Raw genomic sequence first — 25,782 nt, 5'->3', positions numbered from 1 at the left:
ACTCTTCAGGACTATCAAACTTTTGTTCCTGAAAAAGTGTTGTAACGGTCAAATGAACTGAATTGCCCCCAAAAGAAAAGTGTATTGAGAAGGCCAATTTATGAGGAAGAACGTAGGTAAATGAAATGTAAATGCCACCCTTGCCTGACCTCCACATTGATGGAAAATTATTTTTGTAGTATACTGGGTCAGTTAAACTCGGGAGGAATCGGCCTGCAACTAGTTGATTTCCCCAATTTTTGGTACAAGTAAAATGATGGGCTTCGTTAAATTTCACAAAATGGCGCACCAGTCACAGTAAGTTCTAAACACTTTTAATGCGGTCAACATACCACCCACGATTTTTTTGTGGAAATGTCAAGTAGAAGGCCTACTACTGATTGAGGAACAACAAACCGCAAAATCTATAGTTTGACTCTTGAGAAAATGCGATTTTTCGCTTCTTTGGCGGGAATTTCGGGTCAAGGCTCTGAAAAAGTCAAGTTAGTCTGTTTTTGTGGATAGTAAATGCATAGCCTATACATTTTTAGTCAATCAAGTGGGGTTAGTCAAGGAGAAATCCGAAAAAAAGAGAATAAATTGCTTAACAAACTCTTCCTGTGTGAACGTTGTCAGTATGTCCTCTTGAACAACACACCAAAGTTCGTTCGGTCCCGGGCCACCCCTCCAAATTGCCTAAATTTCAAAATAAAGGCCATAATAAGGCCTCTGGGTTTTCGATTTTTTAAAATATGCATATAGTGTCATGTGAGGTGTCAATTCCTATGTAATTTTGGTCGTAGATTTCAGATACGAAGTCAGAAAAGTCCCCAAGTTAAAGGAGGTGCTCCAAATTCAAGATGGCTGCCAATGTTGAATGACAAAGGGGTGAATTTTTAAAATGTTCGCGTGATAAGGCAAGAAAGGTATCAATTCTTGCGTAATTTTGGTCATAGATTTCATTTATGAAGTCATAAAAGCCCTCCGGCCAAAGGGATTGCTCCAGATGCCAAAATGGTGGCCAAATTTGAAAGGCAGGAGGGTGAATTTTTGAAATGTTTATGTGACATCCCTAGTAAAAGTGAATCAGCCTGACGTCAAGCTATGTTCTATTAACTACCCTGAGTCTGACTGATGTCACCCTGAATTATTCTTGAAGGCCTTATTATGGCCTTCATTTTGAAATGTAGGCTATTTGGAGGGGTGTTCCGGGATCGAACGAACTTTGGTGTGTTGTTCAAGAGGACATACTGACAACGTTTACACAGGAAAAGTTTGTTAAGCAATTTATTCTGGGTCCTCTTTTTTTCGGATTTCTCCTTGACCAACCCCCAAAAAATCCGAAAGTCGTGGATTTAAGGATATGTATTTTGGGCAATATGCACAAATCTACTGACACTTGATTGACTATAAATGTATAGGCTATGCATTTACAAGCCACAAAAACAGACTAACTTGACTTTTTCAGCGCCTTGACCCGAAATTCCCGCCAAAAAAGCGAAAAATCGCATTTTCTCAAAAACGGTCAAACTACAGATTTCGCGGTTTGTTGTTCCTCAATCAGCAGTAGGCCTTCTAGTTGACATTTCCGCAAAAAAATCGCGGGTGGTATAATGACCGCATTAAAAGTGTTTAAAACTTACTGTGAGTTGAGATAAAATGCTTCCTTTTACGGGGTCCTCTAAAGCACCTTCCAACCATCCCGATCCTTACCGCCATCGAAATGCAAATTTACGCATCACAGATGGAGGAATGGCAGCAGTGACGCTTACCTACTATGTATAGAGTGACACTCAAGCCAAATATGCAACAGCAAACGTGATCACTTGTTATGGCGCATGAACCTGAATTTTCCGAATCCAATGAGGATTTTCGTTACTCCAAAGTTTGTCGTTATGCTTGTTAGCAACTCTGTTTAAATAAAAAGTTCCCTCGTCTGTAAAAACTAGAAAATGAAAGGCCCGTTTCTTGCTCATAGAAATCGAAAGTTCATCGATGATTACGCAGGAGGGGGGGAGGGAGGCATTTAGTATCTTTGAAATCTCAGTTTGTGTTTTTATTGAAATCCCAAGACCGATTACCGAAACAGCAACCGTTCTAAAGAGAAGAGTAGGAGCTCAAACGTTCAAAATTTTTGTAGTCTCGAATGCTGCCTCAAAATCGTATAAACCTATGAGTTATGATTTTTTCTTACAAGTACTATTAATTATGAGTAATTTACCCCTCTTGTGTAATTCTCTCTGACAGTTTAAATTGCACTTCTGAGTTTTTGAAATTAGGTCTATTTCGAACTTCGATCGAGGATGCGTCCGAAGCGGAAAATCGGGACCACCTTTTCTTCACGTCAACATTGTTCTCCCTCAATCTTCTTTTAAACGGTTTCAAAATGAAAAAAAGGGGTTGCCATTTAAAAAGTTTTAGTAACGGTCCGCGAAGGCATACGGGGGTGGACCTCCGAAATTTTGAATACGCGGAAATGTAGCTCCCAATGACCTAGAAACATTCTCAAAATTTCATCTTTCTACGTCCAGCCGTTCAAAAGTTAGCCGACCGTCCTGGAACTTCTGGTCCACCCTGTATATAAATCAGAGCTTCCGAGGCACTCAGAATAAATTTTCCCTCGAAAAAAAAGAAAGTCAAATTCATTAACGAGAATTATATCTAACTTCATGTAATTAATAGGTGAAATCCTGGAAGAAAATCCAATTCATGCGCGGCCGGACCGTGAATCTTCCGCAGTCCCAGATAGCCACTACTGAAGATCCGGAATTTTCGTGCAGGATCCTCAAACCGGGGCTGGATTAGCGCGCTCGGGTGCTGGGAATGTGATTCTGGCAAAAGAACGGATTGGTGGATTTCAAAAATCTCTTCTGATATCGAAAGCACAACTGAAGCACTAAATGTTAGATGCAAAGCACAATGGGCCTGTTGCAAACTTTTGCTAGAGCAAAACTAAGAGTTGTTTCCTGCAGATAGTGCCTCAAAAATCACGATGAGCGCATCGGCAAAGTCTGAAATGCACTCATAACTTCACAATCTGCGTAAGATATTTGCGGTTTTTTGAGCTTCCCGCTTCGAAAACGATACTACGGTACAGGTGAACATTTTGTTAGAGGAGTCGTTCCATTGGCGACAATACTCATCATGGCCGACGCCAGTCCGCCAAAACACGTGTGATGGGACGAGATAACACCTGAACAGGATTAAACCATATAACAATCGGCGTGTTTACGTTCATATTTTCCTCGCCCGCCTTAATTGACCTTGAACTCTCCTCGAATCACGCGAGGAACTGCGCAAGCGTCGGCCATGATGAATATTGCCGACGATGGAGCGACTTCTCTACCAAAATGTTCACCTGTGCAGTAGTATCGTTTTTGAAGCGGGTAGCTCAAAATAACGCAAATTTCTTACGCAGATTGTGAATTTCTGAGTGCATTTCAGACTTTGCTGATGCGCTCATCGTGATTTTTGAGGCATTATCTATAGGAAACAACTCTTCATTTTGCTCTAGCAAAAGTTTGCAACAGGCCCATTGTGTCCAACAATTTTTAAAAATGTTGTCTTTACGCAGTTTAAGTGGTAGTTCAAAAAAAGGTTTTTTAGCCCTGGTGAGAGGACGGATTAACGGATTTAAAAAATCTCTTCTGATATCGAAAGCACAATTGAAGCACTAAATGATAGACGCAAAGCACAATTGTGTCCAAAAACTTTCAAGAAAGTTGTCTTCACGCCGTTTTAGCTCAAAACTCGGTTTTTTGGCTCTGGCAAGAGAACGGATCAACAGATTTGAAAAATCTCTTAAGATATTGAAAGAACTATCGAAGCACTAAATGCTGGCCGCAAAGCACAATTGTTAGCATCAAAAATATACCGCCACAGTAAAAAAAAAACGGGTTTTGGGCGTAAAGTTGGCTTACCAAAACTATTTTTTTGACTGTGGTAGGAGAGCAGTTGCACGGATTTCAAACATTTCTTCAGATATAGAAAGAACGATTGAAGCACTAAATGCTGGCCGCAAAGCACAATTGATAGCATCAATAGCTCTCCGCAAAAGTAAAAAATAGGTTTTTGGGCGTGAAGTTGGCTTATCATTTCGTTTTAACGCTGTAGTTTTTGAACCCTTTGGCGGTATGAGCTGAAATTTGAAGAACAATTAAGAGCAATTGAAGCACTAAATGCTGGACCTATTTTTGGAATTTGTTCTTCATGTTGGTCAGCCAACTTCATGGAGCTCTTATTCATGTAAATTTTTCTCCTGGTTGCTTTCACTAAAAAAAAGTTAAGAAAACAACATCTACCTTCATTCACTTAATACTCTTGCATGATACAATGAAGACATGACACCATGCTGACAATTCTGGAGAACTCTCGACTTTAATCCTTTGGTCATGCTCTATTTTAATTCAGAGATCTTCTCTCTAACTGAGATTTTCTACAAATGTTTGAATTAAAAATTGAGTTTCCAGCTTTTAGGGTTTCAGTTTTAGTGGTCTTTTACTGAACTACTCCAACCTAATGACTTTCTGTACCATTCTAGAGACAGAACTTGAAAATCGCTCGATTTTGATTTTGAATTTTTTCTCGTTTTTTTCAGTGCGAGTATTCTATTGGGATTGCAAACAAATCCAATGAAAATCAGCATGTATCCAAAACCGTACCTGAAAAATTTTTAGTTAAAGTAAGTTGTGATGACTTTCAAAAGACACATCCTCTTTTTCATTGCTTTGACACTTTCAACCTAGAAAGAGTATTACAATATATACCAGGTGTCCGTAAAGTAACTGAAAAGTGTGTAAAATTTTTGAACAAAAAAAGATAGAAGGTCGCGGTTTGTGGCATTCTTCATCATTCAAAAAGGGAAATCCTTCGATGGGGGGGGGGGGGATTTTTTTTGGTGGACATTTTTTTAAGACATGGTTAGAAAGAAATTGAAAAGACAAGGAGAATGGCGAAAAAAAAAATTAAAATCGGTTCACTCGCTCAAAAGTTATAGCCGGTCAAAATTTTAAATTGACCACTTTTCAAAAAATCGCCGTTGAGCTCCAAATTATCGAAAAAACTAAAAACAAACCAGGAATGAAAAGTTTGAAAAGTGCCTTTTAGGAAAAGGAAAAACAACTGACGTTGTCACAAGTGCGGATGGTATTGTTTCAAAATAAAATTTTGGAAAATTCAACGTGGCGGCTTTGAGGAAACGCAAAAAATGAAAATTCCAGAAACTGTCATCTTTCAAATACCCTCTAGTTTAAGGAAATCAAAATACCTTTGATGGCAATCGGTCATGGTGCAGCTTCCCCTAAGAGGTGTGCGGGGTCCTTTGAGGAAATGCAAAAAATGAAAATTCCAGAAACTGTTATCTTTCAAATACCCTCTAGTTTAAGGAAATCAAAGGTATCAACTTTAATTTCTTTATTTGGCCAAGTAAGAGCAATAATTTGCTGACTTGAAAGTTGTCAAGCGGAGCACCTTCAATCGTTGGAGTATGCAACATCACAGGATTAAGTGTGCTGTCAAAAAATGAAGCCGATCCGAAGAAGCGCTCCTCCTTTGGGATACTTCAGAAATTTTCAAGGTCCTCCTCCTCAAATTTAACGATAAAACGAAGAAAATAAAAATTGAGCAATTTGTTACCCATAAACTTGGCGAGCCAAAGAAACATGGTTTATCTTGATGAGGTAAGGGCGGTTGACATGTTTGACATTTCTCTCTGAAAATTAAAAATCCAAGAATAATTTTAATTCCCTAACTCCTGACACTCCTAATTGGCAAGGAGGATATCTGCTGCGCTTTCAATTCCGAAAACGCCGTTCTACTCTTGATTATTATCTGAGTTGAGATTATCTTATTGACAGTCTCAAACTCACGATTTGAGGCACCGATCTTTTAGGTAACATCTGATGCACTATCTGATCGGTGACACTGTTTACGAAGCTGAAATCAGTATGCTAAGTTCCTTTGATCATGCTGCATTCTGATTTAGTTTGCAATTATCAGATTATTCTCGATTTACAGTAAAACTACTGTTTCCACTTTCCACCGGCTTTTTGTTTGTTTTAAATTTGGTATCAAGTCATTTGACAAATGAAGTTGTATAATATTAATTGGTTTCATTTATTAGTGCTTACTTTTGCTGCTTTGGAGGAGGACCTTGAAAATTTCTGAAGCATCTCAAAGGAGGAGCGCTTCTTCAGATCGGCTTCATGTTTTGACAGCTCACTTAATCCTGTGATGTTGCATACTTCAACGATTGAAGGCGCTCCGCTTGAAAACTTTCAAGTCAGCAAATTATTGCTCTTACTTGGCCAAATAAAGAAATCAAAGTTGATACCTTTGATTTCCTTAAACTAGAGGGTATTTGAAAGATAACAGTTTCTGGAATTTTCATTTTTTGCATTTCCTCAAAGGACCCCGCACACCTCTTATGGGAAGCTGCACCATGACCGATTGCCTTCTGACTTGTGTCATTCGATTCTCCTCAAGGTGCTGATCAAAAGTTATAATTACGCCAACTTTCTACGATGCAACGTTTTCGTAAAAAACCTAAAAGAATATTTAATTATTCGACGATAAAAAGCCTGAAAGATTCCTCATTTCAGTACTCGAGTGAACAAATCAGGGAAACTCCCGCACCGACCGGCAGTCTTATCTCGGATTCCGCACGCCGTTTTGCTCGACCATCCAAATAAGATTCTTGAGGAGCATAAGAACAGGAAAGTCGGAACGTCAACCGGACGAGAGTGGGAGGGAGATAGCCCCAGAGTCGGCAGGTATAGATAAGAAGACGGACACCCGCTACGTTTTTTTCTTATTTACATTGGGCCTGTTCTCAAATGCTTTGTTGGTTTTTATTCATTGTTGCCGAATAATTGGATCTTCTCTTAGGTTTTTTGCGAAAACGGTGCATCGTAGAAAGTTGGCGCAATTGTAACTTTTGATCAGCATCTTGAGGAGAATCGAATGACATTAGTCAGAAGGCAATCGGTCATGGTGCAGCTTCCCATATGAGGTGTGCGGGGTCCTTTGCTGCCACGTTGAATTTTCCAAAATTTTATTTTGAAACAATGCCATCCGAACTTGTGACAACGTCAATTGTTTTTCCTTTTCCTAAAAGGCACTTTTCAAACTTTTCATTCCTGGTTTGCTTTTAGTTTTTTCGATAATTTGGAGCTCAACGGCGATTTTTTAAAAAGTGGTCAATTCAAAATTTTGACCGGCTATAACTTTTGAGCGAGTGAACCGATTTTAATTTTTTTTTCGCCATTCTGCTTGTCTTTTCAGTTTCTTTCTAACCATGTCTAAAAAAATGGGGGTTGCTATTTCAATTTTAAAAGTTGCCCCCCTTGGGGACCCCAGGGGGGTCCACCAAGAAAGATCCCCCATCGAAAAATTTCCCTTTTCGAATGATGAAGAATGCCACAAACCGCGACCTTCTATCTTTTTTTGTTCAAAAATTATACACACTTTTCAGTTACTTTACGGACACCCGGTATGCAGGGTGATCCAGACCACCCGTCCACTATCTTTTTCTCGAAAACTGCGGAGAATTGAGCCTCGGGACAAAAACTTTCATGGGGTAAATCGACCGCAAAGAATCGAATGAAAATATTTTCAGCCCCCAAAATGGCCCCTTGGAAGGGTTTTGGGGGGAGAAGCCCCCCCCCCCCCGTTTCTCGCGATTTTCAAACAGGAAGGATATGTTTTGATTTTGGATTTAGGATCTACGGCAAAAATTAAGAACATTTTGCTCCTTGCCCTTTTTCCCGAAACCCCCGTTTTTTTGAGTTATGGGGCATTTTTGGGGCAATTTTCAATTCGATGCTGTAAGCTGCCAAATTATTCAAATTTCAAAATCTAAAAATCTCCTGAGAGGAGAGGTAGGTCCTTTTTATTGGTGTGTCATATGACCCCTGTTGCTCCCAAATTTAGGGGCTTTGGAGGGCCTTAAGTCGAAAATTTCAAATGGCAAGAGTATGTTTTGATTTCAGATTTGGATTCTACGCGAAAAGTTACGTAGAATTGATAGGGCGCACGGTCTGTTTGCTCCAAATTACTGAAGAACCCCATTTCCCCATAAGAAGCCGTGTATTTTTGGAGAAAATAAGGGGCAAAAATAAATTTGAGGAAACAGGCCGTGCGCCATATCAATTCTACGTAACTTTTAACGTAGAATCCAAATCTGAAATCAAAAAATACTCTTGCCATTTGAAATTTTTGACTTAAGGCCCTCCAAAGCCCCAAAATTGTTGGAGGGCTGTGGCCCCCCAAATTTTGGAGCAACAGGGGTCATATGACACATCAATAAAAAGGTATTGACCTCTCCTCTCAGGAGATTTTTAGATTTTGAAATTTGGACAATTTGACCGCTTAAAGCAGCGAATTGAAAATTGCCCCAAAAATGCCCCATAAATCCAAAAAATGGGGGTTTATGGAAAAAGCGCAAGGAGCAAAATGTTCTTATTTTTTGCCGTAGATTCTGAATCCAAAGTCAAAACATATCTTTCCTATTTGAAAATCGCGAGAAACGGGGGGGCTCCCCCCCAAAACCTTCCCAAGGGGCCATTTGGGGGGGCTGAAAATATTTTCATTCGATTCTTTGGGGTCGATTTGCCTTAAGAAGGTTTTTGTTCCGAAGCTCAATTCTCCGCCGTTTTCGAGAAAAAGATAGTGGATGGGTGATCTGGATCACCCTGTATAGTGAAAACTTTTGTGTAAACGGCAGCTACCTTACATGCTTAATTAATTGAACCCTTGAATTTTCCGTATAGATATTCTGGAAGTTAGTATTTTCAGAGAATCATTATTTCTTATTTTGTTCAGAGGGTATTTTATTTTGAGACCATTTTCTCGGCAGCACTACAGAGGGAATAAGAATTAATTTTAGGCCTTGAAAATCTTAGGAAAAGCGTAATTAACGTGCTGAAAATTGGTCAACACTTAATAGGGTCATCTGAGTCAGGACCTTCTGTGGATGTTATTCCATACCTCCTGTCAAAATAGCTTCTAGAGCCCTACCTTGCCAATGAGTCCAGTCAAATTAGATCAAATATCTCGGATTACAGGAAAAAATTCCCATACAAGCGATTTTTAGCTAAAGTTGCTTGTTAGGGTCCAGAGAGGCATAGGCTAAAAGTCCCCATTGATATCCCTTGTGCTTAGTCCCCCAGCCTCCCAAAAAGGCTGAAAAATCGGTTTCTCGGCTACATCTCGAGGACGGTTGGAGATGGCGAGCTGCGTGTCATTAAGAAAATGTTCCTCATCAAATTTTGCACCAAAAAGTTTCTTATGTTTTTACTTCCCCAGGCACTCCTTGACCCTCTAAATGTCCACCGCATAAGGGCGTCATAGCGCGCTTCCTCACTATGCACATAAGTATGGCTCCTTATAGACCGCATGCTGGTTGCTGTGCCGTCGAGTATCTCAAACTCTTCACCCCGTCACCGTATGTACATGCCTGGAATTTACATGATATGCAAAAATGATGTACTCTTACCTTGTTTGCTACGCATAATTCTGCTTTCAGTCAGTAAACTTTGATGTTGGAGCAATAGCCTGTGGGTAAGGTAAAACTTAAATGGAAGGAAAAGTATTTTTTTTCCCCCCCACTTCAAATAGCCTACAAGGGCTAATCCTGCGCTTCAGTCCCGTCCCCCCTCCGTCCCTAACAACCAGTCCCAAGCAACCATTATTTGCGACCATCAAACTCAGGTTCCCTGGCCGGGAATCGAACCCGGGACCTCCCGATCATAGAGCTAGCGCTACAACCACTAGACCATAGGAGGCTGACAACTGACATTTTGATGACACTTTGATCCTAATTATTGCCCCACATAGTTGCGCGGTAGTTTTTTTTTTAATTTATTTATTTATTTATTTCAATTTCAACGGGACAAGTCCCAATTACATAACACTGAAATAAAAACAAAGGCAACAAAACATACTACAAAACGGGCAAAACTAGAACTCGTTCTTTCACCGAAGACTTAAAATTTGAGATACTTAGGCCGTAAAATTGGATCCATTCCGTACAGCTGTTTGCAAAATCTGAAATTCTGGGAATAACAGATCTATGCTTCCAGATGACAATATGTGAGGGGATAGCAAATAGACGATTTAAGTTTCGCAAAGATCTCGGAGGAACATGAAAATGAATGTAGCTAAGAAGAGTAGGAGAATAACTAAAATTATTAAAAAGTTTAAACAAAAACATGAGATCATAACAACGTCACATAGAGACTCGGGGGCATAAGTTCAGATGTTTAGCAATATCCTCATAAAAATGATCATGGATTCCTATGGGGCTTTTAGTGCGATAGGATGCAAACTTTAGAAAATTGTGGCGAACTTTTTCAAGTTTACAAATGTTATGGGAAGTATGAGAGAACCAAATAGGAGAAGCATAAGTTAAAATTGGTAGCACTAACAACTTAAAAAAAGTGAGAAGAGACTGAACATCCTGGAAAGACGAGGCAGCTCTTCTAAAAAAATAGAATTTTCAAAAGCTTTACCAACAATAAAATCAACATGGTCATTAAAAAGTAACTTAGGATAAAAAATAACTCTAAGGTCTTTCACATTATCAAGACGGGGAATGGCTTCATTATTAATATGCTAGGAATAAGTCTCAATCAGAGGTGACCCTCTACAGAACACCATGAAGCCACATTTACCAACAGTAAAGGACAAACCATTTATAAGGAACCAAAGTGTAACACTAATAATATCTGACTGAATGAAATATAAGTCTTATAGGGAAAGAACAGATCTATAAAGCTGAAAGTCATCAGCAAAAAGCAAAAATTTACAAAATCGAATAACAGAACGAACATCATTGATGTATACTATAAATAAAAGAGCACTCATATGAGATCCTTGCCCAACGCCAGAAGAAGCAAGAAATTCATGATAAAGAAAGTTGTTGATCTTGATACGCTGTCTCCTGTCTGTTAGAGCAGAGCAGAACCAATCCAAAATAGAACCCATCAGACCACAAGCTTTTAATTTGGAAAGAAGCCTTCGGACATTGACAGTGTCAAACACTTTACATAGATCAGTATAAATTACATGAGTTTCATGGCCTTGGGCAAAATTATCAGTAATATAATCTACTAGCACTGCCAAGTTAGAAACAGTTGAACGCTTTGGCACGAAACTATGTTGTTCTTGGATGATGTAAGGAAATAAATAAGAAGAGACTTTCTTATTTACAAGAGAATCCAATAATTTAGCTAAAACATTTTGGACACAAATAGGTCTATAATTTCTAACATCAGCTTTATCACCCGAATTTTTATTAAAAGGTACAACGTGGCTTTGACGCCAACTAGAAGGAAATGAACCTGTGCGCAGTGACTCATTGAATAAGAAGTAAAGAGGGAATAATATAGTTTCAGAACATGACTTGACAAAAAAAGGGTGAAGCCCATCAGGACCAGCGGATGCATCAACTTTGATACTTTCAACTTTCAAGAGACTCATGCACTTCAGCAATAGAAACCTGAATTGAACTAAGAGAATCATCCGAGAAAGATTTGTTGAAATTATCTAAGGAATTATTATTGTATACAGAGGCAAAAAGCTTCGAAAGAGGTTAGTAATACCGTAACTTGTATCAGCTTTCTTGTTATCAAGATGCATGACAGAAGGGATACTGTTACAAGTTTTTGATTTATTAACAAATCCGAAAAAACTTTTAGGATCTGACTTGACATTACATTCAATTTCATGGACAAATTTCTTAAATTCTTCAGTATGAATACGTTTAACCAGGGATCTTTGTTCTTTAAATTTCAGGAAGTCATACTAGGATCTAGATTGAACATAAATTCTGTGCAGTTTTTTCTTAGTAATAATAGTGTGTTTCAGATCTGATGAGAACCAAGCAGGAAATGGGGTTTTTTTTTTTAAGTTTTTAACGGGACAAAAAGGCTTATAATGACAGATATTTCCTTCATAAAAACATTAAGCAAGGTATCAATAGAGCCAAAATTTTCAGAATTTCAAGCTTTTAATTTTTTAATTTTCAGCTTTTTAATTATTTGTAGGTCAATTTACGGCTTTTAAAATGAACAAGAATCAAGGGCGTAGAAGGGGCAGGAAGGACAAAAAAGGAAGTAAAAAGCGGTCGGTTAAGGAATGAAAGAACATTTTATCTATGAATTACAGTTTTAGTAGCGGTTAAATACTAAAGCAAAAATGAAATTAATAAAATTTGCGTGAATTTTTTTTTTTTTTAATAAATGAAAACGAAGTTTGTCTAATGAGTCATTTTGTTTCTTTGCACCACATAGTCTTAAGAGAATTTTACTACCGGACTCAGTGATGGAGCGAAACGTTGAGCCTATATCATTAAAATGACGAGTAATCTTGCAGGTCTTCATTTTTTTCTATTAAATTGCAGGGTGCCATCTTGCCCTTTCCAGAAATCGCCCATTTAGTATCACATCTGGAAAATGCTTGTAAAAATAGTATGTGATTTAGTTTTGGGCGGGCGTTTAGGCTATTGAAAGAGTAAATTTATGTTTTAACGTTTTGTCTACCAGATTTTAGAAGGAATATTTCCTCATTTTCTGAAGACAACGCAATAAAAATTCCCAAAAGATCGACTTCTTCTCCAACAATCACACAATTTTCGGTTAACTCCAAAGACAAGTTCAAGGCCGTTTGAACAATAATCAATGGATCTGCATCTCTATCTGGAATTTTATTTTCGATACCAATGTTCCTGAACTTTTTTGTAGTATTTCTATCAGTATTGTTTATTTTTCGTCATTAGATAAAAGCTTTTCATGGCTTAAAGTTACTTTTGTTTCTTCATGGAAAGCAATTTCATTGAAAATTGATCTACAGTATCTTTGGGATCTTTCCGCAGTTTTTGTTGACAATGTGTCACGTGCGTAACCGTCAAAAATAATGACACGATTTCTACCAAAATGTCGAAAAATATGGGATACGTAATTTTCTAAAATATCTTAAATTATTTCTGCTCCCTGGGGCCAAACTGCGGATAATAGAAATCCACCATCAATAATATATGTGCTGTTACTTGGGGCCTTTTTTCTACTTTCGGCTCAACAAAATTCCCCAAGGCCTCCTTGTAACGTCATAAAAATTGAGATGCGTTGAAATATTTGCATCACAGGTAATGTTATTTTCGTGGAATTTAAAAGTGTTACCCGTGTCCATATCTAAAATTCAGACTATCTTTTTACGTGAAAATTTCACCTCGCCAAGTTTTTTCTGGGAATTGTCTCTAAGATTCTAAGACCGACAAGTTCGAAGTTAAGACTTATATTTTTTAATTTTTGATCTTTTTGAAATCTGCGAATCGACTTAACACAAATATGTAGTACAACGATTAGGATTAAAGTGTCATCAAAATACTTTTCCTTCCTTTTTAGTTTTACCTCACCCACAGGCTATTGCTCAAACATCAAAGTTTACTGACTGAAAACAGAATTTTGCATAGCAAACAAGGTAAAAGTACATCATTTTTGCATATCATGTAAATTCCAGGCATGTACATACGGTAACGGGGTGAAGAGTTTGAGATACTCGTCGGCACAGTCTATATGGAGCCGTACTTATGTGAAAGTGAGGAAGCGCGCTATGACGCCCTTATGCGGCGGCCATTTTGAGGGTCAAAGAGTGACTGGGGAAGAAAAAGCATGAGAATGGGCCTGTTGCATGCAAGGGATACAACCGCGCGAATAGACTTTTTAGAGGTTAAATGACACGAAAATTACGATGGTCACATTAAAAAAGTCTGAAATACACTCCTTACTGCGCAATTTGCGTTGTTAGGAACGCGCTTTTTCAAATTTCCCGCGTCTGGGGGCAGTTTTCTAATCACCGGAAACAAGCAAACGGCGGGCTCGGTGATTTCCGGAAGATGTTGAGTCGTTGTTGTTGTTGTTATTTTTTCCTTCAGTTTGTTTACAAACCCAACGTGATCTCTTATAGTGGTCCATATACGCTTTATGCAGTAACCAAATCGATCAACTTTTAAATATCCAACGCAATCCTTCTACATTTCATTTCACGATATCACGAGCTCCGATTTTTAGGTTATGTTGTCAGTTTTAGTTGACCGGAAATAGCCGCGAGTTGCCGTTAATTGTTTCCGTTAGAAAACTGCCCCCAGACGCGGGAAATTTGAAAAAGCGCGTTCCTGACAACGCAAATTGCGCAATAAGGAGTGCATTTCAGACTTTTTTAATGTGAGCATCATAATTTTCGTGTCATTTAACCACTAAAAAGTCTCTTCGCACGGCTGTATCTCTTGCATGCAACAGGCCCATTGAGCACAAGAAAGTTATAAGAGCGGAAAGGAGCGAAGGTCGGGAAAATCGGCTATTTTAAACTGCGCACGGCGACGGATCAGGAGACATGTGGCAACAATGCGAGGTCGGCAGAGGAGTGTGATTCGTCAAACTGAGTGGGAGGGAACGTTTTCCCTCCGATCAACGCCGCGCGCGCAGTTTAAAATAGCCGATTTTCCCAACCTTCGCTCCTTTCCGCTCTTATAACTCGCGACCAAAACATTTCCCCAGCATGCGGTAAAGAGCTAGAGGGGCTACAGAGAGTCAGGAACAACATATTAGTTTTTCATGTAAGTAAAAAAATGGCTTTCTTTTAAATCGGCCCAAACGTGAAAAAATAAGGGGTCTTTTTTGAGCGTTCCGGCGCTTCGAAGGCGATAACTCGAGCTGAAGTTGACAAAACCCTATGATGTTATACATTTTCTGAAAGCTCTCGTCATTCTGAATACGCTCGTTTAAACCGCGTTTTCCTAAACTTCTTGGTTTTCGAGTAATAAATTCGCGAAAATTCTGCCGGTTTTTAACTTTGACCCCCCGCCGCGTCTCCCCAAAATTTTTGGGGGGCTTGAAACTTTGGGGAAAGATAGGGCATTGTTAGGTGAATGAATAGGGCAAGTCTCAAAGGTATCGGCCCCGAGCCCCAAACGCCCCGTTTTGCACGTAGTCCATTTAACATTTTTCCAGGAATCAGGGATCTTTTTAGTAGTTAGGATATAGTTAAAAATGTCAAGGAGGGTAGCTTGGGCTGGAGGGGGGGGGGGGGCTTCTGAAAAAAATTCAACCAGGATAATGTCTAAACCAGGATTTTTTTTTTTTGAGTTTCATAATTGCCAAAAGAAATTCCTCTTTCGAGATTTTTTCAAATGAGTTAGAGAAGGATGAAGAGTTGTTCCATTGTTTAATGAACTGAGAGTCAGGGGTAAAGGCTAGATGAAGGTCGTCAATCCAATCAAAATTAATGTCTTGATACGGGGTTAGTGATCTATTAAGAATCTTTACTTTTTCAAAGATTTCTTTGGCAGGGGTAAAGGGATTTAGTTTGGCTGTGAATTCTCTCCAATTTTTCGTTTTTGGACTTTTAACAAGGAGTTTAAATTCAGCACTGGTCTTCTTATATTCTAAAAAAGTAGAAAAAGAACAATTTCTATGATAATCTCTCAGGAGGCAGTCATGTTTATTTTTTAACATTTGGCACTCCTCATTCCACCGGGGAATTCTTTTATATTTCTTGGGTTTAGAAAGGTTAGGGATTGTTGGAGAGGAGGGAGGAAGTTGGACAAACTGTGATTGAGGGGTTTTCAATAACCTCTCATCTCTCACACTGTTAGCGTAGGCTTCTTGAACAATATTAATGTAGTCTTCATAACTGTAGTAGGAGCAAGTGAGAAGTTGATTAAGGTGGGTTTTAAATGAACTCCAGTTTTCCAGTTTTGGTAACTTTTCCAGTTTAGGAGGAGAAATTGAGGAAGTGGGGGGGGGGGGGGTATCGATGTGGTATCTAAAGAGATTGTTTTATTTAAGAAGTAGGAGCATGGGAAGTGGTCACTACCTCCAGTTTGGAGAGCTTTCCAGAAGGTGTTCCTACAGAATGGTTCAGAGATGAAGGCTAAATCGTTGAATCTGAGGCTACGGCCTGGAGCAGGTTTCCTTGTTGGTTGGGGGTTAAGTGAATTGATATTGAAAAGATCTAATTGATGGGAAAGGTTAACAATAACTTCGCCTATAGGGTCACTAGATGGGTAACCCCAAAGAGGGTGTTCTGCATTACAGTCACCAGCCCAGAAGAGAGGTTTACCAACCAGGTTATTGGATTCAAAGAAGGTCAGAAGGTTGTTCAGTAATAATTTACTTACGGGATTGATGTACATATTCAAGAAGAAGAATTTAGATGAATTGTCAAGGATAAGCTTGAAGGCTTGAGTTTCAATTCTTGTGTTTAATATTGATGTTGCATCTAGAGGGAGGCGTTGAAATTTATATTTGATTTTAATTAGTGATAAGAGGCCACCATAACCATCGTCGCGATCGTCTCTTATGATGTTGTAACCTGGAAATTTGAAATGAGAGGAGTAATTTAACCAGGTTTCAGATAACAACACTATGTCTGGCTTCAAATCAGTGAGAAAAATTTTCAGACCAGTTTCATTCGAAGATCTCATATTTCAGTTCAGAATATGAAAGTTAGAAGGAAGAGTAAATAAAGTTGGAGGCGTCATAGGGAGAGAAAGGAAGAGGGGAAAGAAGGGGGGTTAAAAAGAAAGGGGAAAAAAGAAAAAGATTGAAACCAGAACTGGGGTTTGGGGGAAAAGGATCAGGAAGCTAGAGCAGTCTCACTACCAATATCCATAAGGATTGGCGGAGAAACAGGTTCAGAAGATTGAGTTTGAGTTAGAGTGGAAGGGGGTATACTGTTCGTGGGTTGTGATGAACTTATCTTTTCAGTTTGAAGATTGGTTGAGGTTATTGATTTTGTAGAAGTAGACGAAGGTTTGTAGTGTTGTTGGGAGGCTTGTTTTTGTCCAGGGTTAGGTGATTGTAGAGAGGATCTAGAGGAAAGGGTTTGTTTCGTAGGAATGATGGATGAGTTAGGGTTTGAAGAAGTTTTGATCAAAGGGGGAGGAGTCAATTTAAATTGATGTTGAGCTAAGTGGGATTGAGAGATACTAGACTGGCTTCCTTTAATCGGAGAGGGTCAGAAGCCTTTATTCTGCTCATTGGTTGGTCTGAACACCTGACTAGTGGAAGATTGGTTTTTGATAGTTTTTAAGCCATTTACCTGATGGCATAACAGGATCGTTAAGCTCTGAAATCTTAACTTTCTTTCTTATAGGGGAAGGGGAAAGAACAATTTCTGAAGAGGGTCTTCTAAGGTCGTCGATAGAATATAAGAAGTTATCAGGATTCGTTTGTTCTTGATAAACGTTTGAGATTAGGACTAGATACTTGTTTTTCAGAACCGGAAAGTTTTTGGGATCAATGTCTTCAATAGTAATGGTCTCTCCTGCATTAACTTTCTTCTGGATTGCTAATGGTCTGTCGTTCAGGGTCAATTTAATGCTTTCAGTTTTCATCACATCTAGCTTTTTGGTCGCCTCATGGAAGCTGAGGTTTTCAAAGGCCATAATTTTTTTAATAGTTTTCTGTTCAAGGAGGGAAGGGCAGGATGGATCGAATGTTTTATGAGGGCCTTTGCAATGAAGGCATTTGGTTGCATTAGGGCAAATATCATGGGCAGCATGTTGGTCTGCGCAGTTTGGGCATCGATTAAGACCTTTACAAGGTAAGATACCCGTGAATTCAGCACGGTGGCCGTAGTTTAAGCAGTTCGAACAGGTTGTAACATTGTAGATGTAGGTGCTAGCTTTGTAGCGAGAATAGAAGAAATCAGGATGAGTAGTACCTTCCCATAGAAGTTCAAGCTTAGGGGTGGGAGGTAAAACACCTTTCTCATTTCTTCCGTAGATACGTCGGACTGAGATAACATTAGAATATTTATCTTTTAGGTAGTTACCTATAGAGTCGATGCCGAGATCTGTATGCACGTCATTACTTACTAATCTACGAGTAATATAATTAAGGGGGATGAAAACCCTAGCATTTTCGTAGAAAGGAATCGATTTATGATTGGTAACCTAAGTATTGGCATGCTCACGTTTCACTAACTCAATGTTGACTAAATTTTTATTGATCTTTTCGATAGACTTTATACCAAGAACATTGCATCTATAAAGAGATTCTCCTATAAGGGTAGCATGTTTGTTGCCTATGCCTTCATAAGATAAAGAGATTACGAAGGGGCCTGAAGAGTTCTCAGGGTAAACCAGATCCACTTTATTCTTAAGAATGATCGTTCCTCTACTTTCAACAGAATTAAATAACGAATTGGTGGTTGTGGTGATGGATGTGGGAACAGGAACCGTTTGGGGGTTACCACCTGGAGGGTCCCCTGGATCTACTGGAGGATCAAACATTTAGGTTGTCATAGGGAGACGGAGGTTAGGAAAGAAGGACTTACCACATGGGCACGGAGTTTGATTAACAAAAAAACTTAGACAAGGCTGAAAAGGAACAACCAAGGAAAAAAGGACTAGAAAAATAGATTAACTGGAGGGCATAAGTGTAAAAGGAACACAAAAAACGAAAAACAGAAATCGAAAAGTAACGAGAACCGAGAGGTAAGTGGAGTAAAAACGCACAACGCACTTGTCAACTCGGAGGATCGAACGAGAATCGTGTCTGAGCATATGATCAAGATAGCACAGGATTCTACACACCTTTTGACATGGTTTCCGACGGTAGTTTTGAAAAAATATGGATAATTTAGACAATTTGACTTTTACACGAGATTACAATCTTTGGAAATGAAGATGAACGAAAAATGAGTCGCATTAAAAACTCAACTGTTACTAAAACTCTTCACAACAATTGAATCGGCTCGTGCGAAAACCGCTAATGTCCATTTTCTCTAATTTTGAGAGAACTGCAAAAAACTGTAGGAGCCTTTAAAATGCGGAATTAAAAAATGTTCGGAAGTTAATTATTACAGGAGAGGATTGTAGAAAAGGATCCCTAACAGTTTCCAGCTCCTCTTCTGTCTGGGACGGAATTATTAAAAAGAAAAGACTCTGGACATTCGCGGTTTTCGCATGATTCGTGAAAATCTCCGAGTTTAGGAACCGTTTGATACTTTCAAAATTCATTCTAAAGATATTAAAACAATAGATTATCATTCAAATAAAGTTGTAAAACTAAAATTCTTGACAATTGTGGCACTTAAAGCAAGTTTCATCACGAAACGACCAGCAATAAACTGGACATTAGCGGTTTTCGCATGATTCGTGCATGGTCGGTTCTAAATCATCGAAAACGCATATTTTTCAGTATGCCTTTCGGGTAAAGAAAGTCACCCTTCCGTATTTTGATGCGCTGAATCCGATTAGGACCTCCGTTTTTCCCCATTATCCTCAAATTTTCCGGAAAAGCCGATTTTACTAGGAAAAATGACCATTTTAGGGCATTTTCAGTGTTTTTTCCGACTGCTATCCCCTGCATAATGTAGGTGAAATTTTTCGTAGCTACGAGATTCAATTGTACCGATGTCTTTCTAACTGATGAGTCCGGAAATGACCTTAATTTTTCCCGTTCACCTCTCAGTTTTCCGGGAAAGCAACTTTATCCCGGCAAAATGAGCAAATCCGACGCATATTTGTCGTGCATGCATTGTATTTTTATAAATTTTCCTGGACCCGTGGTAGCATGTAACTCATGTATTTTGAGCTGCTAAATCTGAATATGACCTCGGTTTCTTTCTATCACGCTTCAGATTTCCGGTAAAGCCGAGTTTTCCGAGCCTAAAATTGTGTATTGTAAAACCTTTGCCGGATCGAAGTGTATTCAAAATTCATTGTATAAATGTCTCCGATATGTGATACATCGGTTCCTTTGTATTTTGATCTGTTGAATTCAAATATGATCTCAGATTTTTCCGATCACCCATCATTTGTCCGGAAAAGTCGCTTTTCCTAGGAAAACGCTCTTTTCAGATATTTTTGCGATGATTTTTGTGCTCGTAGGAGTTTCAGAAATTCTCCGGTAGGTTATAACGAATTTCTAAGGTCATATTCGGGGTTTTCAGCCCAAATTACATGAGAATCGATGTATCACACATACGGAAAATGTTTTGAATTTCCCTAGAAGTGGGAACAGTCCGGAAAAGCTTTAGGCCCGGAAAAATCGGCCCTTCTAGAAGACGGGGGGTTGTCAAAGATGAGTGAAGGTCAAATTCAAGTTCAGTGCCTCTTAATACAGCAAGAGAGACCTAAAGAGGATCTCGGAAAATTTCTGAAACTCCCTAGAGCAGAAAAATCATTGCAAAAATATCTGAAAAGAGCGTTTTCCTAGGAAAAGCGACTTTTCCGGACAAATGATGGGTGATCGGAAAAATCTGAGATCATATTTGAATTCAACAGATCAAAATACAAAGGAACCGATGTATCACATGTCGGAGACATTCATACAATAAATTTTGAATACACTTCGATCCGGCAAAGGTTTTACAATACACAATTTTAGGCTCGGAAAATTCGGCTTTACCGGAAATCTGAAGCGTGATAGAAAGAAACCGAGGTCATATTCAGATTTAGCAGCTCAAAATACATGAGTAACATGCTACCACGGGTCCAGGAAAATTTATAAAAATACATTGCATGCACGACAAATATGCGTCGGATTTGCTCATTTTGCCGGGATAAAGTTGCTTTCCCGGAAAACTGAGAGGTGAACGGGAAAAATTAAGGTCATTTCCGGACTCATCAGTTAAAAAGACATCGGTACAATTGAATCTCGTAGCTACGAAAAATTTCACCTACATTATGCAGGGGATAGCAGTCGGAAAAACACCGAAAATGCACCAAAATGGTCATTTTTCCGAGTAAAATCGGCTTTTCCGGAAAATTGAGGGTGATGGGAAAAAACGGAGGTCATATTTGGATTCAGCGCCTTAAAATGCATTAAGATCACCTAATTTTGTCCACGAGACATTTTTTTTATTTTGGTTTGTTGTACAGTATAATGAGGCATATAACGAAAGATGGACATTAGCGGTTTTCGCATGATTCGGACCACGGCCCCCCCTGAAAAGAGGTTCAAACGTAAGGAACAAACATTTTCACCGCATTAATGAGTGTGTCTAACCTCCGAGAGTATTTTAACCCAAAAATCTCAAAATTGAAAAAAATGGACATTAGCGGTTTTTGCACGAGCCGATTCAATTGTTGTGAAGAGTCCCATAGGATAAAGGAAGAACCTGTGCTTTATAAAGAAGTTATTCGTCAAATTGATTTACCAATGCAAGAGAAAATTTTCATTTTTAAGAAGAGAGCTAGATTTATGAATGAGGATCTTGAAGGGCTGGACGATCCACTACTCTCTGTCCTAGTTTCGGAATCTGACGAAGGGTGTGCTGCGAGCGCCTCAATCGTCACCCGCTGAAGATGGGATCAGTTAGGCTCCCGAAACTAATTTGTCCTTTTTTTTGTTAATATCAAGGTAATTTGAAAGTTTGAGTTTTTTATGCGACTCATTTCTCGTTCATAATTTAGATTCCTAAAATAGTACAACAGATCACGCTTCGACTCAATAAACACACGGTCGAGATAGGGGTGATGGCGGTGGGCGGGGCCTCGTATACCAACTGACGGCACAGCCAACGGAAATCGTTTATTTTTTACCGCGATTTTGCGACTTTTTACCGAGCTTTTTCGGAGCTTTTAACTCAATTCCGGAAGTTGCAAATGCGAAAAATGGGTTTTTCGCGAAAAGTTCTGCCAGAAGGAATCATCAGATCTAACATCTCAGCTGCATGCAATGAATCTGAAGATGACCTTTGTTTTTCTTTATCGTGCACAGATTTTCCGGAAAATTGATTTTTCTCTGTGAAAGCTAGTGTTTAGGGAAAATTTCGATTTTTCTGGCGGAAATCGACGGAGCCCAGCTAAACGGAGGTCATTTTCGGACTCAGTGCTATGAATCTCCTCACGTACAGATAACAGTTAGGTTGTAAATTTATAAAAGTATTTTTTTTTTGACCAGCGTAATTCGTATCGATCTCATCATATAAATTTATGTTGATCCTAAAAATATATGATCAAAATCCTGTGGCTTTTTTATTTAATCTGAAACTGAATTTTGTGCTCCTAGGTAAAAGACAATGATGTAAAAGGCATTCAATTGACAGTTCTGTCTCCCGTCACGCAGACAAACATTGTAGCTCAAATATCAGTGAATAACCCAGAGCATTTACGCACACTCCAAGCGAGGTTGTACCGCGATGATAGAGCTGATAAACCCACGGCCTCTGTAAAACTGAGCAACTGGAAATGGTCCACATATGCACTCAATTCAGGCCTCATTACCTTGCCTTCTGTCTCAATGGATGGTGCACGATACCTCTTCCAGCTTGAATCAAGTTTGTCCCAAAATTCTCATTCTTACACATTACCATCAGTTAGTTTTATTGCAAACGATTCCTTCCAGTTAATTAAAGCTGTATTTAATCCTGAGCCGCGACTCAGTGAAAGTGAATTCAACAACAAATCCTTCATAGTAGTTCTCATTTTAGCTTCACTGGCCATTGCTTACTACAAACAAGATGTGTTGATGAATTGTATCATCCCGCTCACAGCAATACGTTGGACTTCACGAGAATATAAAAGAGTTGTAAATGATGAAAATAACTCAGATGTAGTAATTGTCGAGCCAGTTAGTATTAAGAGAAAATTGAAGCCGAAAAAGCTGTAGTAATTATTGCATTTACATCAACTTTCTAATATCCTAAGTTTTATCAGAAAACGTTGGAAAGTCATATTCTATTTACACCTTAGGGGGGTATTTTATTGTAGGATCTATTACATTATTGAACGGTTGAGGAGAAAACATGCAACACCTGTGAAAACAGTTTTGTTAGTAGATTTTGGGAAGCAGTTTATCATTTGTAAATAAACTTTGTTTACAAGGTTTTAGAAATCGAAGTTGATCAGTATTCCACGTTTTTTCCGGAATGTATAATGTTGACTAAATTAGTCATCGTCTCTTTTTAAGCAATCCTCAATTTCTATGACTATTTCTAAATCATGAGTTATACAAATTAAAGTTTGGTTCCCATTGGTTCAATGTGGAGAAATTCTTTTATGTCACCCTTGAAGAAACAAAAATCAGTCACTGTCAGTGTTTCTTACAAGAACTACTGATAGCATTTATCTTCATGCTTGTGAGCAAGATTATTGTTAGTCAAGTGTATAGGAGGAGACAATATTATTCACGTAAAACAACCTCTGTGTCTGGCCGACATTTCTTGTCCATTTTGAGGTACATTTATTTCGAGTGATGCCCTAAATAATTCTCAAAATCTCTTGATCAGTTGCAGAGAAAATAATAAAAGTCAATGTAGTAGGTAATGAGAACTGAAACCTGAATTCATTCTAAGGTATTTTACTCCTCTCCATCTTTCTGAATTTTTTGCAACAGTATAAGAAATTAAAGTGGACTTGAAGGAGTTTCCCTCGAAAGAGCCGTATGCAAAAACGACATTTTTCGCCCCCCCCCCCACTAAAACTTATTCAAACTTCGTCTATCAGTTACTAATACTGGAGCACTTCTTTCCCCAAATTTTCAGACCCCCAAAAAATTTTGGGGGGGCGCTAGGGGGGGTGGAAGTCAAAACCTGTGAACCTCGATATCTTTCGAACGAAACAAGATATTGAGGCCCGGTTTGGACGAAAAATCGTCTAAAATTGCATACTTTAAGATTCTAAAGGTCAAAATCCCAAAATCAAATTTTTAAATTAACTTATGTGCTTTTTTTCAGTTTTTGAGGAAAAACAATTTCTTTTAAACAGATTAAACTGAAATTTCACATTTTTTGATTTGAACCAAAACCAGTTTTTTAAATTGCTCGTCTTTTTCCGCAGCCAACGAGTGGTCGTATAAGCTGGGGAACCGAACGGTTCCGGAGTTGATTGATTGAAGTTTCCGCTCAACGCGCGCCGACCGATTTTCGCGCGCAAAAAAGTCGGATTTGACTGTTATTAAATCAGATTAAATGTTCAAACTGAGCAAAATGCATTATTAGGGATTCTTGAGGGTCGCTGAGTTCAGAAATTACAGATACTTCCAAAAAATTCACGTTTTTAAAATTACAGCTCCGTAGCGCTGCTTTAGAGGCCCACTGAGCGCCGACCAGCCGCTCAGTGGTCCTGTGCGGATCTGTAATTTTAAAAACGCGAATTTTTTGGAAGTATCTGTAATTTCTGAACTCAGCAACCCTCAAGAGTCCCTAATAATGCATTTTGCTCAGTTTGAACATTTAATCCGATTTAATAACAGTCAAATCCGACTTTTTTGCGCGCGAAAATCGGTCGGCGCGCGTTGAGCGGAAACTTCAATCAATCATAACTCCGGAACCGTTCGGTTCCCCAGCTTATACGACCACTCGTTGGATGCGGAAAAAGACGAGCAATTTAAAAAACTGGTTTTGGTTCAAATCAAAAAATGTGAAATTTCAGTTTAATCTGTTTAAAAGAAATTGTTTTTCCTCAAAAACTGAAAAAAAGCACATAAGTTAATTTAAAAATTTGATTTTGGGATTTTGATCTTTAGAATCTTAAAGTATGCAATTTTAGACGATTTTTCGTCCAAACCGGGCCTCAATATCTTGTTTCGTTCGAAAGATATCGAGGTTCACAGGTTTTGACTTCCACCCCCCCTAGCGCCCCCCCAAAATTTTTTGGGGGTCTGAAAATTTGGGGAAAGAAGTGCTCCAGTATTAGTAACTGATAGACGAAGTTTGAATAAGTTTTAGTGGGGGGGCGAAAAATGTCGTTTTTGCATACGGCTCTTTGGTTTTAAATTTATTAGTCTCTAAAAAAATATGAAAATGATAGCGTAGCTTTTTTATACGTAATCTGGAATGTTATTTTAATGTTCATTAAATATGCCTTTGCCCATTACATACTCGTTCATTCAAAAATTAAGTTTTTCGCCTAGAATGCTGAAAAGTTTTCCCTTCATATTTCCTAAAGGTTTCTGGAAAAAGAGACCAGTGGAAGAATTTCTTATTGTCTTTTTAAAAGTGCAAATATTTTACCGAGTTTCCCAAGAAAACGTTTTTTAAAAACCCATCTTTGAAAGAAGTCGGCATGCGATCTTTGTATCAGCATATACTGGACAGCCATTGTCTGCAAGTGCCAACAATCTGTTGACAAAAGTCAAAGTAAAATCATTCTTATTTTGTCCCTCCTCAAAATAGTATTAAATCATGATTTGAGCTCCCTTTTAACTCAATTCACACGATTCAACTTTTTCATTCAACGTATGTACCAATTTTATTGCATGAAAATGTTAACTGTATGACTGAAATGGGACAAATTTTCATTCAATAGATCTGGAGAAAAAGTTGGATGAAAACGTATATCATGTGAATTGGGCTGTATTTTCTGTGGAGATTCGGTTGAATGGAACTCGAAGTTCAGTAGGTATGTGTTAAAATGCTTTCTGTAATTTTTTGTTAATACATTCGTACTTTCTTACTATCAAAACTGGTAATTTTTATTTATATTCATCTTTGTGTATTTCAAACACATAGAGGTTGTTCCATCCCCAATTAGATTTGGCCCCCTATCAAATATGATCATTCTTTTCAGGGGTGATACAGTAGTATGCGAGATGTTCAAATATGGTGGTCATTTTGATTTAGCCCCCCTCCCCCCAGAGAAGGGGTGCGGGGGGTCAAAGGCAAAACCTATAACTGCCTATAACTTTTGAGCGAAAAATCGGATTGAGTTGAACTTTTCTTTTAATGAAAGATCTATCTTAGACCGTGGGCCAGCAAGGGGTAACCCTCCCCCCCCCCCCCCCGTGGGAATTTTGAAGGTGGTGATTTTCTTGAAGCTCTCGACTAGTAGAATAAGATTTTTCTTGTTTACGC

The 25,782-nt window shown here is 38.6% G+C and overlaps 1 protein-coding gene and 1 long non-coding RNA gene across 4 annotated transcripts in view; one reads left to right on the top strand and one right to left on the bottom strand.

Annotated features, from left to right (window-relative positions):
* Positions 1-25,393, top strand: part of LOC109040889 (BOS complex subunit NOMO1) — a 213,725-nt gene extending 188,332 nt beyond the window's left edge. For all 3 annotated transcript variants that reach the window (XM_072297222.1, XM_072297223.1, XM_072297224.1), the window contains 2 exons: positions 4,577-4,660; positions 21,999-25,393. In XM_072297222.1, coding sequence (XP_072153323.1) covers positions 4,577-4,660; positions 21,999-22,598 — 684 coding nt within the window. In that variant the 3' untranslated portion in view covers positions 22,599-25,393. The remainder of the gene's footprint in view (positions 1-4,576; positions 4,661-21,998) is intronic.
* LOC140224074 (uncharacterized) lies at positions 5-20,722 on the bottom strand. Its single transcript, XR_011899321.1, has 3 exons — positions 16,154-20,722; positions 3,900-4,117; positions 5-2,810 (listed from the first exon to the last, which is right to left on the bottom strand). It is a non-coding gene; the product is annotated as an uncharacterized lncRNA (long non-coding RNA).
* Positions 25,394-25,782: the final 389 nt, after the last annotated feature.

This window comes from Bemisia tabaci, chromosome 2 (assembly GCF_918797505.1).
Source record: "Bemisia tabaci chromosome 2, PGI_BMITA_v3".
Taxonomy (NCBI): Eukaryota; Metazoa; Arthropoda; class Insecta; order Hemiptera; family Aleyrodidae; genus Bemisia; species Bemisia tabaci.
This window is presented reverse-complemented; position numbering and strand designations above follow the sequence as displayed.